The following is a 12,139-nucleotide window of genomic DNA, read 5'->3' as shown; positions in this document are numbered from 1 at the left end:
TATTTATTTGTTAATAAGCACTACTCCCCTGAGACTGCAGCAACTCCTGGGAATGCTGAGGGGCCGAAAGAACTTGCAGCAGCCTCACAAGCTGTCGGCTTCTTCCCCTCGGCCTCACCTGAGCTCCAACAAAATGGTGGTGGCGCCCAGACACAGAGCCAAATAACAAGGCCACAGCTACATACAGAAGGCACGGAGCTTCACCAAAATCACCAAACTAGGCCAGCACGCAGAGCATCAAGCACCGCTACAAGGAGCCCTGTCAAATCAAGGCTGCATATCGACTCCCCAGCCCAGCTGCAAGCTGATCCCAACATGGAGGTAAGCATGCCCAACGCAAACAGTACTGCTGCTTGTTCCCTCACAACTGTACCCATTGCTGCCTTTACAACATAAGACCAACCAATATCTGATACCATGCTTAAATAAATTCTACTGTTCCTAAGGGCATCCCTGCAATCTGATATATAAACAGGGATTAATCAGTGCCAAGCAGAGGTCCAGGCTGTTGGAAGCAGAGTAGACCATATTGAATAAAAAATGGACGAATATGCTTCTTCTTCCATTACCCTAGTAGGTGCGCACAGTGCCCAAAATGAGGAAATAGCCTGGTAAAAGATAAAGTAGCAGACTTGGAGGACAGAACGGGATGTTCCAGAAGCTGTTCCAGCCACCAATCTGCAACAATATGCTCAAGCTTTGTTCTCCACACTAGTACTGTCCCTGTCAGCCCAGGACCTCATAATAGATATAATTCATACGGTACCCTAGCCCTCATTCCTTCTGGCAGAGATATCCAGGGATGTATTGCTAAGGGTACACTTTTACCATGTAAAATAGCAAATTCTGAACGCTTATCGGAGGCCTGACAATATACCACCTCAGTATGCAACCTTGCAACTGCTCCCAGATTTCTCAAGGCACACTCCACAACACCGAAGCAACCTTGCGACTATTACCAAGGCCTTAAGGAACCATAAGGTTCCACACAAATGGAAGTACCTTGCGACACTGTCAGTCACCTACAATGGGGTCACGTCCTCATTCACCACCATGGAAGAAGGCATGGCAGCTCTCGCCAGTGAGGCATCATCCCCAAACAGGCACCAACTTCTACACATGCCTTACAGCTGCCGCCAATCCAAGATGACTGGCAGGTGGTATCCCACAAACCTTCCAATAAAAAACACACCAACAGAGGCTCCTGATCCAGACGTGTCAAGTCTTCCATATCTCTCTCTCTGGTCCCGGAAGACCATTGTATTTTGTCCTGTCCCCCCCCCCAACTACCTCAAGCAGTCCCCCCCATTCACAGATCAGTCAAAAGATCCATTTTTTTATGGTTTCAGTCTTGTTATTATCACTAACTTTGTTCTTCTGTTGTTTCCTTATTCCTTGTTTGACGGACACAGGGGTGCTTTATACATCATGCATATTTCTGCTGACATCTGCACGACCATCGTTTTGCACCTACAATGACCCAAAGGTCCCCACCTGAGAACCTTCAAGCCTGAAGACACCAAGATGCTTACAACTATGATGGAGAACTCCGGCCAGGCCTGAAAAGAATTTCGCCCACACAGTGAGTACTTCCAAGATGCCACCGCACACCACCACCTAATTTTTAAATGACTATTAACTGCCTATCTCTAAATGCACTCTATGTGAAGAGAAGCCAGTAAACATAAAGCAGACACCCTGCATGTACAGGAAACTCACTTTCAAATTGCAAAAGTCCCTTGCTGTTCACACAGGAATTATCCACATATCCTAGCTTGCACACCCAGGCAAAAAAAAGTTCTACTGGCATTAAGGAACTCGCTTTTTATGCCAATTCAAAGAAGCCTTCTTGGATTATGGAGGTAGATATATCTTTGTCACCTGTACCATCAACTTAATGCCTTATACTCTAGTAGCTGTTTATGCACCAAATTCACATCAACTTCCTTTTCTAAATAAACTGCTCAAGCGTGTATCCTCCTTAAAACATGGGAATCTCCTCAAATGCAGAGACTTCAACCTAATTTTTGACCGAAACTTGGACACCACAGCCAGAAAACCATCTTACACCAGGACCATACACCACCTCTTCCACACAGAGGAACTGTTTGATGCTTGGAGATGCCTCCACGCTAACGAGAGGGACTACACCTTCTTTTCACACAGACATTGCTCATATTCCCGCATTGACATGTTTCTAACAGACAAATGGCTTCTCCAAAAGATGTCCTTCACTCATATACATGATATTACGTGGTCTGCCTACGCTGAGATTTCCTTATCAATTTCCGAAAAGGATGTTCCCCCTTTCTCCCCATCTGGTGCTGCAATGTTAGACTCCTACAAGAGCAAAACAAAGCATCAGTAGAGGACCCTTACACCTTATGGAAAAACACACAAAGCATTCAGGAGAGGTATACTTATTTAACTAGGAGCTAGAGAGAAAAGACACTACACCACAAATCTCAACTCCCTGCTATCTGAAATTTGCAGGTTTGAATCCCACAATAGGACCTCGCCTTATATATCACTCCCAAACACTCTCTCCAAACTCAAGGGAAAGCTTGAGGGAACCTCTCTCACAACAGTATGAAAGGCACCTTAGACGCTTACAATTAGATTCCTATGCCAATGCCAATAGAGCGGGCAAATACCTAGCAAATAGAATTAAAACAGCACGTACCAGAACAAGAATAGCTCATCTCATCCATCCCTACACCACAAAATCATTAACTCACAAGAAATCGCTAATCAGTTTGCCGATTATTACGGAGCACTCTATAACAAAATGACTCCTTAACACCTCAATCGACTACTGCCAATACAGCAGTTTCTACAAAGGTTGAATCTTCCTACCCTTTCAAATACACACATTCAAGAACTAAATGCCCTGTTCACGACATCTGAGATAGAGTCAGTCATCCACACATTTCCAAATGGCAACTCTCCTGGCCTCGGTGACTTCTTCTAACAAATATTTCAAAACATTTTACAACATTCTCTCTCCAAATATGCAACAGGTCTTTACCAAAACTGCCACAACCTCTTCTTTTCCCCCTGAGATGCTGAAAGTCTACATAGTCACATTACCCAAACCAAGGAAAGACCCTAATACCCTGGTGAACATCCGACTGATATCCTAAACTCTGATGTTAGCATTCACGCTACGCTTTTGGCTAAGGGTCTAACGAACATTATCCCCTATCTCATACAGTGCAATCAGATTGTTTTTGTGAACGGCAGACGCCACAAGAAGGATTGTGAATATTATTCATTATGCTGAAAAAACCTGAATCCCTTCTCTGTTACTATATAAAGGTGCAGAGAAGGCATTCAACAGGGTCTGCTGGGGGTACATGAAGTTGGTACTCTCCAAGTTTGGTTTTCAAGGTCCTATCCCTAATGCGGTATTAGCGCTATACTTCTGCCCTACTGCACAGGTGTAAATACGTCTGGACCTTCTGCCTAAAACCTTCAGTAATTCCAAAAGGACTTGACAGGGTTGCCCCCTTTCTCTGTCCATCTTTAACCTAATGATAGAACCCCTTTCCGAAGCGATTCATGCTCACCCCTCAATCAAGGGATTCCAGTTTGATTCCAACCCGCTTATAATCAACCTATTTGCGGATGATGTTATTCTTCTCTTAACAGATCCACTTACATCTCTCCCACATGCCCACAAGATCTTACAAGACTTTGGCAATATCTCTTATTACAAGGTCAATTTCACTAAATCCCTTATTTTAGATTTGGGAGTATGAAAGTCCACCAGGCAAGAGCTTCAGCAAATTCTCCCCTATACATGGAGCAACCATGACCTGGGTATAAAACTGACAGTTACAAACTCCTCCGAAACCACCACTAACTTCAAACATCTAGATGCTAAAATAGAAACCCAACCTACAGAGATCTCAAAAAGAGAGTTATCTTGGCTAGAAAGAATAGCGGCATTTAAGATGAAAATCCTGCCCCAAATCCTCTAATTCTTTTGTGTTCTACCTATTCCTATTCCTCCCATTATCTTCAAACCCTGTTGAGTCTCATGTGGAAATTCATCTGGGGGGGGGGGGGGTGGAAAAAGTGTGAGATGCTCACGTTCTAACCTCATCTTACACAAACAGGTAGGAGGTGCTCATTTGGTAGACATCTGTGATTATCTAAGGGCAGTCAGATTAGACCAACTTAGGTTAGCGATGATAATGCAACACTTTGGATAGATGTGGTGGAGAAATCCCTAGCTTCACTGAAAGACTTAAAGGTCTTTCTAATAGGCGACCTTTGGAAACCATGGGACACCTGGTATTTCTCCCCTCTATACAAATTTCCATATAGGTTTGGAGGTTCTTACATGCACACTGCACTTCCAACTCTTCAAAAGTGTAATACTAGCTTCCACTATGTCTACTAGAAACCAAAATAAATATGCTATCCACAAAACGATTCCCAATCTACAGTATCACTACCTTACAAGATTTCTTAAACAATTCTAGGCCGAAAAGTGTCAAGCGTCTAATAACTGAGTATGTTCTGCCAAGAAATATGCATTTCCCAAGTGCTTATACATTACACTTTTTGGACACGTACCCTATTCCAGCTCTGCATCTCCCTCCCAAAATATGGCAATTCTACTCTTCCCCGAAACCCAATACTAAAGGTATCTCGCTTCTCTACAACCTTATTCAAGAGAAGCAGTACTTCCACAAATCAACAAACCTCACAAAATGGGAATCAGACCTAAACTCCAACTTTACAATGGACAATTTATGTCAGTACACCCCCCCAGATTAGCAAAAATCTTTCCTGACACTTCCTCTTTATGTTGGAGCAACTGTGGGCAGATGGATCACCTTCTACACACTTTTTGGGATGCCCAAGTTGTTGGAACCAAAAAAAGAGAGGTTGGGACTTCAAATGAGAGACATGAAGGGGTTGGCAGGGAAACTGTAAACAACTTTATTGGTACATATAAATTATACATTCATAGCAGATGAAAAATAATAAACATCAAAATGATAAAGACACACACACTCTTTTATCTTATTTTCATCACTCATTGTCACATCCTCATTTCCAGTTTTTAGCACACTTCATCAGTATCACTATGACACTTTCCTACCCGTATACATTTTATTTATTTTAATATATATTTCATTTTCAATTTTTATAGATATACTCCTTTGAATGCCTATTGGCTGTTAACCCCTTCTCCTGCTTATCTTTTGATAAGTCTTGGAAAATTTGGACTAAAACTTGTGTAAGTCCATCATAGTCTGTATACCACAAATGATCTAAGCATCTTAATTAGTTGTTACTGAGATTGTTACTATTCATTAGGAATGGGCTTCGTGCTCATGTCAAACCTAAGTTTTGACTTGAACAAAGCCGTTCGTCAAATGGTGAACAAATGGGCTTCTTCGCGGGAACTTCGAGTTTCCGCATCCATAATGCACTGCGCACTGGCAGTGCATTATGTGATTTGCCAAAGCATGGACTCTGACCTCCATGCTTTGGCAATTAAATCCTCTAGCAGGTGCCTTTAGCCAATCATGGTTTAGGGGCGGTTGCCATGCACTGTGTGTAGGGTGAGATAGAAGTTAGTTAGTTAGGCAGGGAGAGTGTGTTCAGCCTAAGCAGGCTTGACGGTGGCATAGGTGGTAGAATAACAGGCTTGCAATTGAGAGGTATGACAACGACCCAAAACACACAGCCAGGGCAACTAAGGAGTGGCTCCGTAAGAAGCATCTCAAGGTCCTGGAGGGGCCTAGCCAGTCTCCAGACCTGAACCCAATAGAAAATCTTTGGAGGGAGCTGAAAGTTCGTATTGCCCAGTGACAGCCTTGAAACCTAAAGCATCTGGAGAAACTCTGTATGGAGGAGTGGGCAAAAATCCCTGCTGCAGTGTGTGCAAACCTGGTCAAGAACTGCAAGAAACATATGACTCTGTAATTGCAAACAAAGGTTTCTGTACCAAATATTAAGTTCTGTTTTTCTAGTGTATCAAATACTTATGTTATGCAATAAAATGCAAAATAATTACTTAAAAATCATACAATTTGATTTTCTGGATTTTTGTTTTAGATTCCGTCTCTCACAGTTTCACAGTTGAAGAGTACCTATGATAACATTTTAGACCCATATATGCTATGTAAGTAGGAAAATCATCAGTGTATCATATATATATATATATATATATATATATATATATATATATATATATATATATATATATATATATATATATATAATATATATATATATATATTTATATTTATATACACAGGCACTTCAGTTTATATCAGTTTATGTCAGTATTGCTGAAAAAAAAACGGCATGGGCCCCCCCCCCCCCAGTCCATACCAGGCCCCTTGGATCTGGTATGGATTTTAAGGGGAACCCCGTCCAAAAATTAAAAAAAAAAAGAAAAGGCGTGGGGTTCCCCCTAAAATCCATACCAGACCCTTATCCGAGCACACAGCCTGGCTGGCCAGGATGGGGGTGGGGGCGAGTGAGCACCCCCCCGAAACATACCAGGCCACATGCCCTCAACATGGGGGGTGGTGGGTGCTTTGGGGCAGGGGGGCTCTGTCCCCCCACCCCAAACCACTTTGCCCCCATGTTGATGGGGACAGGGGGTCTCTTCCCAATAACTGTGGGCTGTGGTTGTGGGGGTCTGCAGGGGAGAGGCTTATCGGAATCTGGAAGCCCCCTTTAACAAGGGGGCCCCCAGATCCCAGCCACCCCAATGTGAATGAATATTGGACATTGTACCCCTAACCATTCACCAAAAAAGTGTACAAAAAAGACAAAAGCCAGTTTTAGACAAGTCCTTTATTAAAAAAGAAAAAAAAATAGTGTCCCCCGATGATCATGTCGCCCGCCCGCAACCGAAAAATAGAAAAAAAAAAAGAAGCTCCTGCTTCTCAAGACGCCTCCTGCACATAATGAGCTGTTTGAGTTTGACAGCTCTTTTATAGGGATCTGATGTCACGAGGGCCCCATTAAGCACTGCTCAGGCGCAGTGAATAAATTACTGACATCAGTGCATTGATCCCTCTGGGCATTACCCAGGTCCCCATACACCTTTTTGGGCCAATATCTTGCATTTAAGTCTTTAAAATTAGGGCTTTTATTTTTCATGTTCGTGTCCCATATACTTTAATGGAGTTCGCATGTTTGCTAGAACATTTCCCCTGTTCGAGATGTTCTGGTGCGGGGGGTGTTCGGCTCATCACTACTATTCATTTACAATTGTGCATATTTTTGCTCTTGTGCATCACTCTATATTCTGACAATATGCATGAAGTCAGAACTGTGTGCTTTACCCTTTTCTTGTTTGTTACTCTTTGAAATCAATAAAAACTATTAAAATAAAAAATCCCCACAAAATATGTATATATATATATATATATATTTAAAAATGGCTACGTACCATTCCACTAAATGAATGTCTAAGTAAGATAGCATGGCCATAGAGTAAAGTCCTGTGTCCTCCTCCTTGCGATGCCTGTGGTACAATAAAATGTTATTAACATCATTGTGTAGATTTCTGTCTAAATAAATGCATTTCTTAGATAATAAATATGGAAATTTAATACATGATTTAGGTAGGGATGTCTTAAAATTATGCATACAAATATTATTACATTAGAAATGATATGCAGGAAGAAATCCAATGAAAATTATAAAAAAGTACAACACCATTGATACAAAATTGCATATGCTATACATGATGCTCAGACCTGAAAAAAACATGCAGCAGACCAAGGACAGTTAGACTACATACAAAGCACATTGAGCAAAATATAAAAAGAGGGGAAAAAAAAGGACAGAAAAAAAACAAAAACAATTTCATGATAATGAGTGGTGCTTTGGGGACATTTAAAAGGAAAGGAGATGTCTGGCACACTGATAGAAACAGAGTCCATGTGGTTTAGGGCAAAAAAGAAAACGTCCAAATGGTGTACGTATGCTTGACTTAGTGGTTGCTGCTGCTGAAGAGCTAGAAGTGACTCTGCATTGGGACAAACAGAAAAGAAGTGCAGAAGTGTAGCATCTAAACATTATTTATTGGAAACTGAAAAATTGGCAACTCACAATGTAGTTGAGATAAAAGCTCTCATCTAGTCATGTAACACAGCTGCAACAAGCTGGTCCAGTCCCACTGTGGAGGATTCCGAAAGAAGTTCCTGGCAGTGCTGGTGGCACCTAGCACTTCCTGGTAGGTCTGGGTGCCCTGGGGAGGCAGAAGTGATCTCAGAAGAGGATCAGGAAGTGGTGGGCGTGGCACACATTCAGAGTATGCATGCTTCATCAGGCTGTGAGGGGGCCATCTTGGAAGTAGTATTTATGGGCAGGAGCCAGTTGATGGGCTACAATGTGTAACATGCCAGGTGTAATACCCAAAACAGTGCATAATTAGCTGGTACATGATGCAACTGGCTCCTGGAAACAGGATAACCTCCCTCCATACATACAGACTAGGAGGAGCATATATTACAAACAAAAAATAGGAAGCACATCACCATAATAAAAAAACATCACTAGAATAAAAAATATATTCAGCACTGCATACATCTTTTATTAGGAGTACCTAAAACTTGATGTACAGTATCAAAATTCAGATGATAAAACAAAGGCCATAAGGGTCCTGCAGAAATAAATAAACGAGTACCATGATTATTAGGATAAACACATTACGTACAAGCAGAGTGTAAATAGTATATAAAATACATGTATAAAAGTACTTATGTTCTAATGAAGTATACTAACAAAGTACAAAAGAAAAAGAAAAGAAAAGTGAAATAGTAAGATACGGAGGGATGGTGGCACCCACCCATTAGGAATAGGAGTAGGAATGTAAAAAAACAAAAAAACAAAAGTGAACATATGGTATAAGGTTTACTAATGGCCTTGTCTTCAAGATTATAATGGGACAACGGCCGGTAAACGTCTCTCTGCCAAAAACAGAATGGGAACATCATAGTAAGTATATTACATTGGACCGTAATAAAGTAAATCAGTATACAAAATAAATTAGGTTCTTGAGTAAATGGTTACGGATAAAAACATGAAGAATAGAAAAAATGCAGTTTAGGAGGGATGGTGTGAACCTCCTTCTAAGAGATATTTACTATTTACGTGTAATTACAGATATAGGACCTTAGACACACAAAAAATATCTTGGAACTACTAAACATTAGTGTAGTGGCAAATTTCAATAGTTGAAGATGAATAAAGCTAATAAATTATATTATGGAAATGATTTATGGAATAAATCAAAATAAATTTGGGTAGGATGTGTTTGGAGGGCTGTATTAAAGGACTGTATTGACTTCAATTCCCTAATTTAGGCTACCTGGAGATAGGGTATATTGCGTATAAATCCAAAATGTCTTACTCGCTGACGCTTGAATCACTCGGCTGTCAGTAAATTGTGGGGAATAGCTTAAACTACCTTAGGTTTTCCAAAGCTTTTTGGTGAGACTCTAACAAAAATCTAAGCACAATGTGTATGTCACTGCCCTCCACAACCAGTAGTCTGTGTATCCTGAATTTCTTTCTAACTGTCCAAGTGGTGTGGCTGATGTACAGTAGGCTGTATGGACAACAGAGACAGCAGATAACAGGTAAAAAAGTTGGGGATGGTATACATTTTACCTTTAGTGGTAAAATCTTTTTGTCCATGCCAGACACAGCTACATGTAATGATGTCAGACACCTGTATTTTTTACACCAAAAAATACCTCTGATGTTGAAAAATGTTAACTGAGGACTAACAGTGGTAAAAGCTGATTTAATATTACTGGGAGCTATTTGGCTCTTCATGTTTTAAGCCCGTCTGTAGGAAATATTTGGCTAAGTAGTGAGAGATGCTTTCAAGTGGGGATCCTTCATCAGGATAGACCAATGTTTTTGCATAATGTGCTACATGCTCCTATATTGGGTTTTGAATTTATACCCTCCCCAACCTTTTTATCTGTTCATCAGAGTTTGTTATCTCCTGTCTATAATGTCCATGCGGCTTACTGTACATCAGCTGCACCATTCGGGCAATTAGAAAGCAGTTTGGGGAACACAGATGCTTGGTTGAGGAGGGCAAAGACATACACAGTGTGCCTAGACTTTTTTAGAGTTTCACCAAAAAGCCTCAGGAGATCTAAGAGACTGGGTAGTTTAATCCATTCCCCGCAATTTACCAAAAGCCAAAGGATTCATGCATCCCTGCGAGAGAGACGTTTTGGATTTATACACTAGATACCTTATCTCCAGGAGGCCTAAATGAGGAAATAGACATCAATACGGTCCACTAGCACAACCCTCCGAAGCAATCCTACCTGCATTTATTTTCATTTACTCCATAAATCAGTATCATTTTTTTAGATTTATTCATATTCAACTATTTGGATTTGCCACTACACTAGTGTTTATCGGTTCTAAAATATTTTGTGTTTGTCTAGGGTCCTAAACCTGTAATTACCTAGAAATAGTATATAGATCTTAATAGAAGGTTCACACCATGCCTCCTATACTACATTTTTTCTATTCTTCATTTTTTAATTGTAACCATTTGTTCAAGAATTTCATTTATTTTACATGTTGACTTACTTTATTACAGGCCAATGTAATATACTTACTTTCATACTTTGATGTCCCCATTTCTATTTTTGACAGAGAACCATATACAGATCATTGACGAGGCCATTAGTAAACCTTATACCACATGTTCACTTTTTTTTTTTACAATTGTACCCCTATTCCTAATAGGAGGTGCCACCATTCCTCTACATCAGTGATTCTCAACTCCCACCGTAAGGGCCCCCTAACAGGCCAGGTTTGCAAGATAACTGAAATACATCACAGGTGATATACTGTAATTTGCTGCTCAGTGATTGCAGTATTCTAGTGTGCATCTCCCTAAGGTAATACTTAAAATCTGGCCTGTTAGTGGGTTTTTTATTCTTGTTATATGCTTCCTATTTTTTATTTGTAATATATGCTCCTCTTAGTCTTTATGTATGGAGGTAGGTTATCTTGTTTTCAGAAGTCTGGTGGCAGCTAATGATGCCCTGCTTTGGGTTTTGCACCTGGCATGCTGCACATTCTAGTCCATCAACCAGCTCCTGCCCATAAATACCATTTCCAAGATGGACCACTCATGGCCTGATGAAGAAGAATGCATGCTCTGAATGTGTGCCACACCCACCACTTCCTGTTCCTCTTTTGACATCACTTCAGCCTCCCCAGGGGACCTGGACATACGAAGATATGCTGGGAGCCACCAGCACTGCCAGGAACTCCTTTCAGTATCCACCACAGAAGGATCCGTGGGACTGGACCTGCTTGTTACAGTAGTGTTACATGACTAGCGGTCTTTTATCTCCATTACATTGTGAGTTGCCAATTTGTTGTTTCCAATAAGCAATGCTTAGATGCTCCACTTAGTACGGCGCTGCTCTTATTTTGGGGATATTTGCTGCATATAAATTACATGTGAGAAGGTGTCTTTTTAAATGAGCATGCTGTCATGGTCTTGTCTGCTTGATATATATTCAGACTGGATGCATTCTCAGTAAGAGCTTATCTATTTTTTATTCCATGACAAACAAAGATCCTTACCTTCCTGGTAAACTTCTTGAAAGCATAAGAAAAAAAAAATATATAAGTGAAGAAGCCATAAAGGCCACAACTATTAGAGCATTAAGGAATTATTAATGCCAGCTTTTATGAGGTCTTTGAGGTTCCTTTTTTCTGTATGGTGGAATAACACAAAGTTGGTCAATTTGCTCATGTACCATACAGACTAAGAGGCATGTTTTCATACAGCATAGCAGGCTTTGATGTTAAAGCATCTGTATATTTATACAGTACATAAGGAATAGTGAATAGTGAACCATGGCTATCTTTATTAATTAATAGAGACAGAAGTCATTCATCTGTTCAGAATGCTCTTGCATTGAGTGATTTTGAACAGATCAGACTACAAGACTTATCTGTGGTTATCAGAAAAACTCCCCAATAGATATAAGCAGACTGATCTTGTGTGGATACCTGATTTTCTGCTCTCTCCACAGCCCTCTTCCAAAGCTACGCTTAGGCAATGTAAACTCAAGTTTATACATATAGTAGATCTTTCTTAAGA

The 12,139-nt window shown here is 40.6% G+C and overlaps 1 protein-coding gene across 7 annotated transcripts in view; it reads right to left on the bottom strand.

Moving 5' to 3' along the window:
* LOC309569543 (ryanodine receptor 3) overlaps positions 1–12,139 on the bottom strand; it is a 1,308,933-nt gene that overhangs the window by 941,095 nt on the left and 355,699 nt on the right. For 6 of the 7 annotated variants that reach the window (XM_082275412.1, XM_082275414.1, XM_082275410.1 and 3 more), the window contains one exon: positions 7,430–7,504. In XM_082275412.1, the coding sequence (XP_082131538.1) occupies positions 7,430–7,504 (75 nt within the window). Of the gene's footprint in view, positions 1–7,429; positions 7,505–11,616; positions 11,632–12,139 lie in introns of all 7 variants that reach the window. The other variant, XM_082275411.1, reaches the window with a different exon arrangement.

Source organism: Pelophylax lessonae (genome assembly GCF_965119305.1).
Source record: "Pelophylax lessonae genome assembly, chromosome: 13".
Taxonomy (NCBI): Eukaryota; Metazoa; Chordata; class Amphibia; order Anura; family Ranidae; genus Pelophylax; species Pelophylax lessonae.
This window is presented reverse-complemented; position numbering and strand designations above follow the sequence as displayed.